An 11,656-nucleotide genomic window follows, 5' to 3' on the forward strand; every position below is an offset into this window, starting at 1 on the left:
GCGACATTTCTTACTCTTTTGCCCCCATCTACACTAACACACACCTGTGTAACCATTCAATTTGCCTTTATTCAACTCTCCAACAAAGTCTGTGTGAAATTGTTGCTGTTCATAACAAATAAAGTGGGATAAAAAAAAAAAAACGTTTCCTGGTGTTTATTTGTTAAATGTCCACACACGGAAGAATACAAATTGTGTAAAAAGTAAAGAAAAACGAAACAATATAAAATATATATATTAGCTTAAAGTCGAAATGTTAAGCATATTGTGTAATTCAATAAATCACAAGTGCATACAATAGAAACTGAAAAAAACAAGAAATGTATAATGATATGCAGTTTTGTTTCATAAATGATGCAAGGTTCTACAGAAGGAAAGGAATCAGGGCTCTTCTGGACTGAGGGTAGTCCTTGAACTGCTGCTGGTAGAACCTGAGGAGAGAGCAGAAACACATTAGGCCTTAACTTCGCTTGAGGATCCTTTCATCCGTCAGGGTGTTCTCTATGTACGGAGGTGGAGGTGAACTGGTGCATGGTGCATGTGAAGGTGGTGTAATCTACGGTGGTGCAGGTGTTGGTGGTGTTACCTATGGTGGTGCAGTTGTAGGTGGTGTTACCTATGGTGGTGCAGGTGTTGGTGGTGTTACCTATGGTGGTGCAGTTGTAGGTGGTGTTACCTATGGTGGTGCAGGTGAGGCACCTGTATGGGTGTAGGCGTAGCTGTACCTGTGGTGGTGTATTGCTCGTGGGCCGATGATACAGCCGGTGAAGAGACAGAAGGAGGCTGCAGGGAGCGACCAGACGGCCACAGCGTAGCCGAACCATTCCAGGATCTCCCCCAGGTAGTTTGCCCCTGACACATACTCAAACATCCCCCCTAGGGCCGGATCAAGGCGGCAAGATCAGTACTGTAGGACTGCACCGGTACTGTAGTATCATGTCATTACTGTAGTATGCTGTTAGTACTGTTAGAAGTACTGTAGTACTGTATTAGTACCGTGTTAGTACTGTAGTACTTTTAGTAGTACTGTAGTACTGGTTGAGTCCCGTGTTAGTACTGTAGTACTGTGTTAGTACTGTAGTACTGTTAGTAGTACTGTAGTACTGTGTTAGTACTGTAGTACTGTGTTAGTACTGTAGTACTGTTAGTAGTACTGTAGTACTGTGTTGGTATCGTAGTACTGTGTTAGTACTGTGGTAGTACTGTAGTACTGTGTTGGTATCGTAGTACTGTGTTGGTATCGTAGTACTGTGGTAGTACTTTGGTAGTACTGTGTTAGTACTGTGTTAGTACTGTGTTAGTACTGTGGTAGTGCGGTGGGTATTGGTACCTCTGGGGACCCTGTAGTACTGTGTTGGTATCATAGTACTGTGGTAGTACAGTGGTAGTACTGTGGTAGTACTGTGGTAGTACTGTGGTGCGGTGGGTATTGGTACCTCTGGGGACCCTGTAGTACTGTGTTAGTACTGTGGTAGTGCGGTGGGTATTGGTACCTCTGGGGACCCTGTAGTACTGTGTTGGTACTGTGTTGGTATCGTAGTACTGTAGTACTGTGGTAGTACTGTGGTGCGGTGGGTATTGGTACCTCTTGGGACCCTGTAGTACTGTGTTAGTACTGTGGTAGTACTGTGGGTATTGGTACCTCTGGGGACCCTGTAGTACTGTGGTAGTACTGTAGTACTGTGTGAGTACTGTGGTAGTACTGTAGTACTGTGGGTATTGGTACCTCTGGGGACCCTGTAGCACTGTGGTAGTACTGTGGTAGTACTGTAGTACTGTGGGTATTGGTACCTCTGGGGACCATGTAGTGCGGTGTTGGTATTGTAGTACTGTGTTAGTACTGTGGTAGTGCTGTAGTACTGTGTTGGTATCGTAGTACTGTGTTAGTACTGTGGGTACCTCTGGGGACCCTGTAGTACTGTGTTAGTACTGTAGTACTGTGTTGGTACTGTGGTAGTACTGTAGTACTGTGGGTACCTCTGGGGACCCTGTAGTGTACTTCTCCTGGTCTCCTCAGGCTCCGCAGCAAATGGTCGCTGTGGATGTTGATTATCAGACCTGCAAAGAACAGAAGCAGACCTGCACACGCACACAAATCAAATGTAAATAAAATATTGGCACAGAAACACAGTTAGGCCAGAACAATATGCATTTATAGTAGGCACACCAAAAAGTGGTCTAATTTGCTAAACACAGTTACCCACTAAGATTATTTTCTATCGACTTTCTATCGGTTTTTTATTGTAATTTTCCAGTGTGCTTTGAGCATAGGGTTAGTTTATGTACGGTATGTGTATTTTTTCATAATTTGTCTTACCAAATAAATGCATTAGTAAATCGTATACATGGTCATTTAAAAACAGAGGCCTTGGCCTAGACCCACCCACTGCCATCCGTACGGGGTTCTGCCAGGAGGGGGCGCAGTGGAGTTGGTAGTGTCCCTGCAGCAGTCCGTTCATGCCGCAGAAGATGAACGATTTTACGGCGATGTGGACAGGAAACGGCCGCCCACGGGTCCGCCAGGCGTAGATGAACGACCTGGGCAAGTATTTTATATTCCAAATTGTCTCCTCTACCTGAATGTCATGCCTCATGAATAAAATACATATTTTCGTGTGTGTGTGTGTGTGTGTGTGTGTGTGTGTGTGTGTGTGTGTGTGTGTGTGTGTGTGTGTGTGTGTGTGTGTGTGTGTGTGTGTGGATCCAGGGTGTGTGGCCATTTCCATACCGCCAAAGATGACATAAAACCGGGTTCAAAATTAAGTCATTAAATGAATTCAAACATTTGCACAACTATTTATTCACCATGGTACATCAGGGCAGTGACGTGCAGTCAGGGGAGGCAGGTTAGGCGGAGCCTATTTGTCTACTGATCTGTTGTGTAAATGTAATTAATGTACGATTCCAATAATTTAAATTGTTTTTATTATCTAATTTAAAATTGCCTTTTTCCTGAGGGGAAATATGCGAGCTGATGCCGGCTGAGGAAGCGAGCAGTGCTGCCTCACTGAGAATTGCGCAATCCCTCACAAACTGGGTAGAGCGCATGCGCTCTACCCAGTTTGCTTTTTCACCGTTGTCAGCAATGTAATGTTTGTAGACACTTTTATTGTATGATCGCACTTTACTTAAACTAGTTAATGTATTTGATGTATGTGTATAACATATTTAGTCTTGCAGCAAGACTAAATATGCTGATCTGACATAACCGCGCTGAAAAAGCATGAAATGAGGCAGCCAGTACCTCTGTGGGGGCGTATGCGTGAGCCCACAGTGTTTACAGGATGCTTCCGTTAACTTCTTTTAAGCGGTCAAGTGCACTACATCAGTTTGTTTATTAAAAAAAAAAACTTTTCATTTCTGACTGCAAACATGGAAGATAATGATTCAAGGCCGGTACTATATAACAATTGGGTTCATATATTTGTAAATCTGACTGAAAAAGTCAGTGCCTCACCAGCCACGGACCTCACCGCACGTCTCTGCATCAGGGTAACATGTTGTACACACAGGCTATGGATCCATTATTACTGTTTAAACGTCAGTTGAGAGTTGCGTAACTAGCTCAATTTGGAAATGTGTAAAATCAACAATAAATGTGAACTGACATCTGTGAATTTGTCAAATATAAATTTAAAAATGTATAGACAAATCTGTCAATTAGTACATAGATCTAAATGTAGGCTAATTGACAAAGCTCCAAGAGCTTGAAATACAGATTCATCAGTTTCAAGTATTCAACTGTGAGCAAACACAGATCCTGAGTTTGTGGGATTGTTAAATGGCTTATCGTCAAATAATAGAATTACGGTAGTGATTGCAGTTAGATTACTTTTACTAACATGAAATATATCTAGTTCATATTTCATGACCTCTCTCCTCCGAACAGTCATCGTATAAGACCCCCATATTAGTTGTGATGAGTTGTGATAGGCCCGACCCGGGCCAAGCCCGAAGAGGAGGGGCATGGGGTCAGAACAGTCTCATCAATAATGAATGCACAGAGAAGGATTCACAAATGTATTTTGTGATTTATATATAAATTACTCTCTTCTCACAAATACATTTCAATGCACACACACACATGGATATCGGTATGTATGTATGTAAAATAAATCCATAAACAAAAATAAGTTTCACAAACACATTTCTGATCCACACACAAATGTGTCTTGTTTTAAATGTAATATAAATCCATAAATATATGAATTAAAAAATATTTGCAATTTTCATCAAAATGTATTTGGATGTTGTTACATTTATATAAAAACTGTTAAACTTGAATTTACAAGCCGCTTTTCATTTGTGTACTTGTTGTCATTCGTGTGTGAACTGGTCTGTATTTATATGTGGATTTTTGAGACTCTCCTGACGTGGCTGGATTCACAAATGCAGTTTTTTCAACAAGGAACTATCTGTAGCCAATCAGATGCCTCCCTCGTTTTCAGACAATCGAATGACTGCAGTCCCGACCTCTGAAGAATAAGTCGAAGAAAACCCAATGAAGCAAAACAATTTAATCAAAATGTATAACTTGCAATCAAATGATTTGTTAATGTTGTAAACTTGGTCTTATACATCTTTGATAATGTCTTTTTTGTCTATAGTTCCCCACATGTTTCCTGTATTATCATTTGAAACGCGACCAAGAATCTAAGTTGGCCCCAGGGCTTGTTTTTCGTCTGAGATCGTAACTCTTACTAGTTGCTTCTTGTCCAAGATGTTTGGAGGCAGGGCCTGGTTTCTCAACAACCGTACAGAGTCGGCGCCAGAGCAGATCTACTGGAGGAGCATGGGTCACCAGCGGGGGGGGGGGGGGGGGGGGGACTGCCGTTTGAGAAATATTTTAACACAGTGCTGACCTCACAGTCAAACACAGCAGAAATGCTATCAAAAACGAAACACATTTTTATTTATTATTTTTAGGCTAATTATTAATCATTATTATCAACGATATGTTGATCTTGTTGTTGTCGGCAATGTGGTGATATATAGGCGGACAAACTGTCTACCATATCATTTTCGATTCAAACCAGGATTCTGCGCGCTGCAGCTCAACGTTATGTTGAATCAAATGTAACAAGTTTACTCAGCATCCAATTAGCATTGACCAAGCCTAACCTGCTATGCATGCACATTTTAAGTTACAGTTCGCACATTTAATATTAAAACAATAACTAAGAGGGATTTTTTTTGGCCACACCATGACCTGTGGTAGGAGGGGCATTAATGACCGTTAGGAGGGGCACGGCCCGCAAATGCCCCACCTTAACGCCGACACTGCATCTGTATTGTATTGAGTCTATTTTCACCGTTTGAGGATATGATTCTGTCCCCATGGAATTCAGAGATTTTAACAATGTTGTGTACATTTCTCCCCATATGTATCTGTTATAATTGATCTGTGACTGATCTGTTCTGTCATAACGATTTAACCTTTGCCTCATTTTCATTAACTAACTAACCTCTCGATCATTCTGAACCACTTTTTATGAGACTCTACAGTACAACAGACCTCTCATCTAACTACGTTGCTTCTGAAGGTAACATTGTGTATGTTATTGAAATGAGTTTTGGTAAGTATAAAGGGTGGAACACTTACAAACTCAATATTCAGTTTTTCCAAATACATAGAAAAATATGAAGGCATTGATTGTTATCCAGTGAAATGAGTAATCTACTTTTGCAAGGCACTGTATGAAAATTACGCTCTCACCAGAGACTGACCCCCCCCCCCACCCCTTAGGGATGGTCCTATCGCCCCTGGTCACGAGCCTGTTGTCCCTCCGGTATGTGATGCCTGATGGATTTCATGATTATTTTCCTTGATTCAGTTGGCGTCGGAAAGTTCGCCAAGAAGAGTCTGAGTCAGTCAGACTTAGCTCGTCCCTCAAACGATTGAGGGAGTCGGTCATCAATCAACACAACATTGCAACTTTAACCAAACGCTGGCGGGATGGGGGGTGTAGTTGGTTATTGGATGTTTAACATAACGAGACAGATTGACAAGACATTCAAATATTAGATTAATCTGGCATGAAACAAAGTACAAAGACGCTCGCTCACTAAGCCTGTTCCCTCTTCACCACTCACAGTCAGTGAACGAACAGTGAGTCAGCGACTAGTGGGTCTGGGAGGAATCGAGTCTGAGAACGAACGAGAGAGAAGAATCAGTTCGGTTCGTTCTTATTAAAGATTCAGTCATATGAACTGATTCGGTCGCGAACGACCTATCACTCCCACCCCAACCGCGTGCACGTAGTGGCGGCGCTGCAACCGGACTGTCGGTTTAAAATCCGGACGGTTGGCCACCCACCTGTGGAAGTAATGCAGGCAGAAGGTTCCGAGCAGCAGGCTGCGGCCCACTCCGGCCCGGGACTCGGTGCTGAGCAGTAGGACCAGCGGCACCAGCAGCGAGGGCACCTCTTGGATCATCCAGACCAGTTTGGTGTTCACTAAACACCGGTGCTCGGACCTCGTGTAGCGGCCGTAAAGCGTCCGCCTTTCCTTGCTTAGCTGCAGCCAGCAAACCAGCGGCCCCCCAAGGAGCAGAGACCAGGTCAGCCACTGGACCAAATTCTCCCTACACTCCATCTTCGTCTGAGTGTCCCCTCTCTTCTGGGCCCGCTATATCCTAGTAGTACTCTCTCTCTCTCTCTCTCTCTCTCTCTCTCTCTCTCTCTCTCTCTCTCTCTCTCTCTCTCTCTCTCTGTCTCACGCATGGTCTCTCTCCCCGCCTTTCTCTCTCGCTGTCTCGTTCTCTCGCTCTGTTTTTTTCTCTGAGGTTATGTAAAAGGGGTCCGTTCAGTCCTCTCTCCAATGCGTTAATATATTAACCGCATTTCTTCATCATATCCGTAGCCCAGAGGCCCTACCCTGTCTCATATTACGGCCACTAAATGTATTCTTCGTTATAGTCTGGTGTTTATATTGTTGTCGTTTGTCAATAAATGTTCTATAAAGACTTGAAACATGATTTGGATGGTGTATTATTTTCACGTGATGGGGGTTTCTAGGACCCCCAGTGTTCAACACCCTTCTAAATTACTTATTTCACTGGATAACAATCAATACATTACATTGCTCTGTATAGATGTTACTTTCATTTCCAAAAAAGTCTTTACAGAGCCAGTGAGCCAAGGGTTTCAGCTGGAATTCTACTATGAGATTTAAATACATTTTATTTTGGCCTCAAAAGTAATTGGAAAGAGCGGGGCGTTTTATCCCCATGGTTGCGACCCACGAAAACTTTGTGATACTTTTTTAGTACTGTCGTTGTGTATGAGCGTTGATGGGTAATAATAATGACTAGAAAATGCGTGTTGGCAGTGCAAAGTGAGGTTAAAATGTTTTAATAAAGCCACATAGCTTAAGGCGGAATGTGGAATGGCTTAAATCAAGGGAAAGTATTTGAACACAGTTCCAAAGTCTAAATGAAGCAAACAATGTAAACATGCACACCATTTTAAAAAATGGTAATGGTTAGAAACAAATAAAATCTAAGAGTTAGGCAAGGCAAGGCAACTTTATTTATGTAGCACTTTTCATACACAAGGCCGACTCAGTGCTTCTCATACAATCATTTTATCAGATCATCTTTCTGGTAAAAATAGAAGATAAAGCCAAAGTTAAAAGTCTTAAAGGGGTAGTTCGGAATTTTGGACATAGGGCCTGATTCCCAAGTGAGTCTTGGTGTTCTTTATCAGTGGAGACAGTTTTCAACACATTTCATTCAGTCCTTCTAGTTGCAGAGTTCGCTCGTGCTAGGCTAGCGCACGGCAACGGGCAATGCTAGCCTGCTATTAAAAACAGTCTTACCCACTCCACAGTACACCCAATTATAACGACAGACTATAGATTAAAATGTCTGTGCTGATAGAATCATTTCAGAAATAAAACTAACCTTGCATCGCATGAATCATCGAGGGACTACTTTCTCAGCAGCAGCGGAATTTCACTTTGCTGCGGTTAGATGTGTAACCGAATCACTACAGCAGAGAGTAAACAGACAAGCGTGGGACAGAAGCGGATTGAACGACTCGGCAACATGGTGGTTCATTGTGCATTTAGCAATTGTAGAAATAAACGCTACAGATGGGCACCACAAAGTTTCCACCAATTTCCATTGCGAGATCCAGAAAGGACTTAATTGTGGCTTGTTGCTGCTGGCTTGGACATCAAAACACCGGCGGAAACTGCTTGCAATTGGAAAATTTGTAGCGATCATTTCAGACCGGACGACTTTGAGAAACCAAGCAACCAAAAGAGCAAGACATTGCTGAAATCGAATGCGGTGCCATCCGTCTTTTCAAATGCACCAACAGCCACTGATGAACAGGTAATAACTTTTGGTAGGCTACTCTAGCTAATAAAAGTTGCCCCTTTCATAATGTTAGCCTACTGATAGATTCATGATGACAACGTTAGTGGACATAGCGGTATAGTTACAGTTCAATGCATTTTGGAGAGTGACAACATTAGCTAATGGTATAGCTACACACTTGGTACCTGAATGGCTAATTGCTGACTTTAGGTAATTGCTGATAGAAAAGTAATGTAAGCTCGTAAAGTGTACATGCAAACTTCCCTGGCAGAGAGTTCACATCAGGACAAAAGCGATTTTGTGTGTGTGTGTGTGTGTGTGTGTGTGTGTGTGTGTGTGTGTGTGTGTGTGTGTGTGTGTGTGTGTGTGTGTGTGTGTGTGTGTGTCAGGGCCAGGGCCTGTGTGAGTGTCAGAGGGAGAGGGGGAGAGAGAGAATCTTGCAAACATAGGATATATTCCATAACAAGAGCATGAGTTTATGCTAACGTTTTGTACTGTAACTTTGAGGCAAAACGTATGGCATTGGCAGCAGAAGAGGCTTCTGTGCATGGCCTACAGGCAACAATCATGGATGCAGCCATCGATTAGCAACCTTGAAGTGTAGTGGTTTATGAATTGGTCCAACAGTCTCTCAAACTTCGTAGGCCTACTGTACAGCTGTACTTGAATTTGATCGACTTTAAAATCCATGAAAGTTGTTTATTTGTCTTTATGTTGTGTGTTGTAATACATTTAATTTTTATATCTTATTGTTATCTGAAAAGGAAACACATGAGATGTGCACTGTACCACAGTCCACCCCTAAAAAGGACTCCTCCGGACCAGTATCATCCAAGGACTCAACTGAGTGTTCTGGTGCACTAAAGATGTTCATCTCCACTCCAGAACAGGTTTCGCCACGCCCACGCCTACACATAATAGATAACAGCAAAAATTGTAAGCCTTCTTTAACAAGTACACTGTAAAGTTACTGTGTGTTTGTCGTGCATTTTGTCTCCCTCAGGGACTCCGATATACAATTTGGTTTTTCCCAAACAAACTAAAAGATGGGTTGCCAGGAAGAGGTACGAGCCAACCACGCAGACATTCAGGAAGGATTTGGTGGAGCGGGTCCTGGAAAGGCGCAAGGATCCTACTGTGAAGTTTGCAGATCCACCTTTTTATATCCAGCAACCAGCTACTATATCCGACAACATAGCCACCAACCTCCAAGACCGGACAAAGATCAGAGTATTGCAGAGCACGTCTCCCGTTTTAAAACCTGATTAAAAGGGGAAAATGAAAGTCTAACTGTAGTTTAGTGTGGAGCTAAATACTGTCTGCAAACAGACAAATATTAGAGATATTAGTAAAATCGTAAAAAGACAAAAGGTCATCAGCAAACTTATTTTTATTGAACCATTTACATACATTGTTATTAATTTTTTCTGTAAACATTAGAACACTGTTCAAATCTCCTCTTTGGTGCAATTGTTTGTATAAAAAAGTAAAATTATACAAAGTATCTTCACAGTCGTATTGTGTCATCTGTAACCAAATGTATGTGTTCTTTCTGTGTTTGATATAAAAGATTTGGTGCAGTAGCAAATGTTTTCTAGTAGCCTACAGTAGTGTTGTGTTCAGAACAATCTTAGAGCATCTTGTGCTTCCCTGAAGCCAACATATTGTCCAGCGGCCGAAGGGTATTTGTTTCGGATGCTGGTCACTACACAGGATGGAAGAACACGTCGGTTTCCTCTTCCCAGCTGTGTTCCTTTCAACCCCCACTCAAGAACGATTCTGTAAGCCACCAATCGGTACTGCCTAAAACAAGAAGGAAAACAAGTTAGCTCTTACCAAAGACAGCTACGCTATGGTAATAGACCACATAGAGACAATGGCCCTACTGCTATTCATGGTGGTAGACTGATTTGCTGAATTGATCAGGCTAAAAGCCTACGGCCTATGCCTATACAGTAAAAACTGTTTTGTCCAAGTAAGTCACGCTTGTGTGTTATTTTTTTCCTTTAGTCCTGGTGGGACCTTTTGAACCAGATCAGTATTGTTAATAAGAAACTGTTTTAGTTAATAAAAAATAATTGCTGGCTAGTTATTCTAAGCTTTCTCCATCAGCCACTCTTTAGACGGAGGCTGTGGTAGTAGGCCTACATCAAGGGTAAAGAGTAGGCCTAGCCTATAATAAAGCAGACTTGGAGTCCATGTATGAACATACGATATATAATATTTGATTGATTGACTGGACTTTAATAAATCAATTAAATTAATATATGGTATGTTCATGCATGGAAACACATAATTACATTTTGTTTGGATTGCACACTTACAACATTGACAAATGGCCGTTGGGTCCAGCAGGTCTGGGTCTTCTTTTCCAATTTATTTTATCGAAGGAGAAGAATGTTTCCAGCACTCTTCGATTTAGAAGGGGTGGAGAGTCCTGGTGCTCCGTAATGCAGATTGCTCTGTCTCAGGAGGCGCTATGCCCAGACACATCGAGATCCTGAAAACTAGTGTCCAGCTCCAGCTCTTGCATCTGTGGGATGACTAAGTCCCACTCCTTGCAGCAAAAACATTCGTCCTCTGTCGGCATTTGAATACATTTTCTGCACTGGCACCACCAGCCTCCCGCTGTTCTGTCCCGGTTCTCTACTGCAGCTCCAGCGGGGGCCGTCTCTAAAGACGCTCTTTCTCGTTCTGCCCTTTGAGCATCCATCTCTCTCAGTTCTTCATCCGTGTATTCCGGCTCGTACATGTACGGTTCGTGGGATACAACAAATTCCTCATAATCGTCTTCAAAAGCAGACGCATCGCTAAGTCCTCCAAACGTGGCCATATCTTGTTCATTGCATACGATAATAGAATTCCTTCGTTCACTGTACTCTGCGTCTGTAGCAATGACAGCGGCATGTAAAAAAAATTAGAGCCGGTAACCTAGGTATCAGTCCGCCGCTGCCGTAGCCTACAACCAGGAATATAACACTGAAGCTGAGACCAAGCAATTCCCTCAAAATGCAATGCAATGCAAGGTTAGTTTTATTTCTGAAATTATTCAATCAACACAGACATTTAAATCTATAGTCTGTCGTTATAATTGATTTACCTCGGGTGTACTGTTGAGTGGGTAAGACTGTTTTTAATAGCAGGCTAGCATTGCCCGTTGCTGTGCGCTAGCCTAGCACGAGCGAACTCTGCAACTAGAAGGACTGAATGAAATGTGTTGAAAACTGTGTCCACTGATAAAGAACACCAAGGCTCACTTGGGAATCAGGCCCTATGTCCAAAATTCCGAACTACCCCTTTAAGTCTTGTTTCAAAGGTGGTCCGAGTTGGGGG

The 11,656-nt window shown here is 42.4% G+C and overlaps 1 protein-coding gene and 1 long non-coding RNA gene across 2 annotated transcripts; one reads left to right on the forward strand and one right to left on the reverse strand.

Annotated features, from left to right (window-relative positions):
- Window positions 1–141: 141 nt before the first annotated feature.
- On the reverse strand, window positions 142–6,649 carry LOC307092085 (3-oxo-5-alpha-steroid 4-dehydrogenase 2-like). The gene is made up of 5 exons (XM_079758973.1): window positions 6,317–6,649; window positions 2,384–2,538; window positions 1,978–2,079; window positions 726–876; window positions 142–431 (listed from the first exon to the last, which is right to left on the reverse strand). Exons 1-5 carry the CDS (start codon window positions 6,592–6,594, stop codon window positions 365–367), a joined length of 753 nt encoding a protein of 250 aa, XP_079615099.1. The 5' UTR covers window positions 6,595–6,649; the 3' UTR covers window positions 142–364.
- Window positions 6,650–8,034: 1,385 nt separating this feature from the next.
- Window positions 8,035–10,110, forward strand: LOC307071982. The gene is made up of 3 exons (XR_013811654.1): window positions 8,035–8,338; window positions 9,088–9,213; window positions 9,327–10,110. It is a non-coding gene; the product is annotated as an uncharacterized lncRNA (long non-coding RNA).
- Window positions 10,111–11,656: the final 1,546 nt, after the last annotated feature.

Source organism: Pollachius pollachius, assembly GCF_949987615.1.
Source record: "Pollachius pollachius genome assembly, chromosome: 2".
Classification (NCBI taxonomy): domain Eukaryota; kingdom Metazoa; phylum Chordata; class Actinopteri; order Gadiformes; family Gadidae; genus Pollachius; species Pollachius pollachius.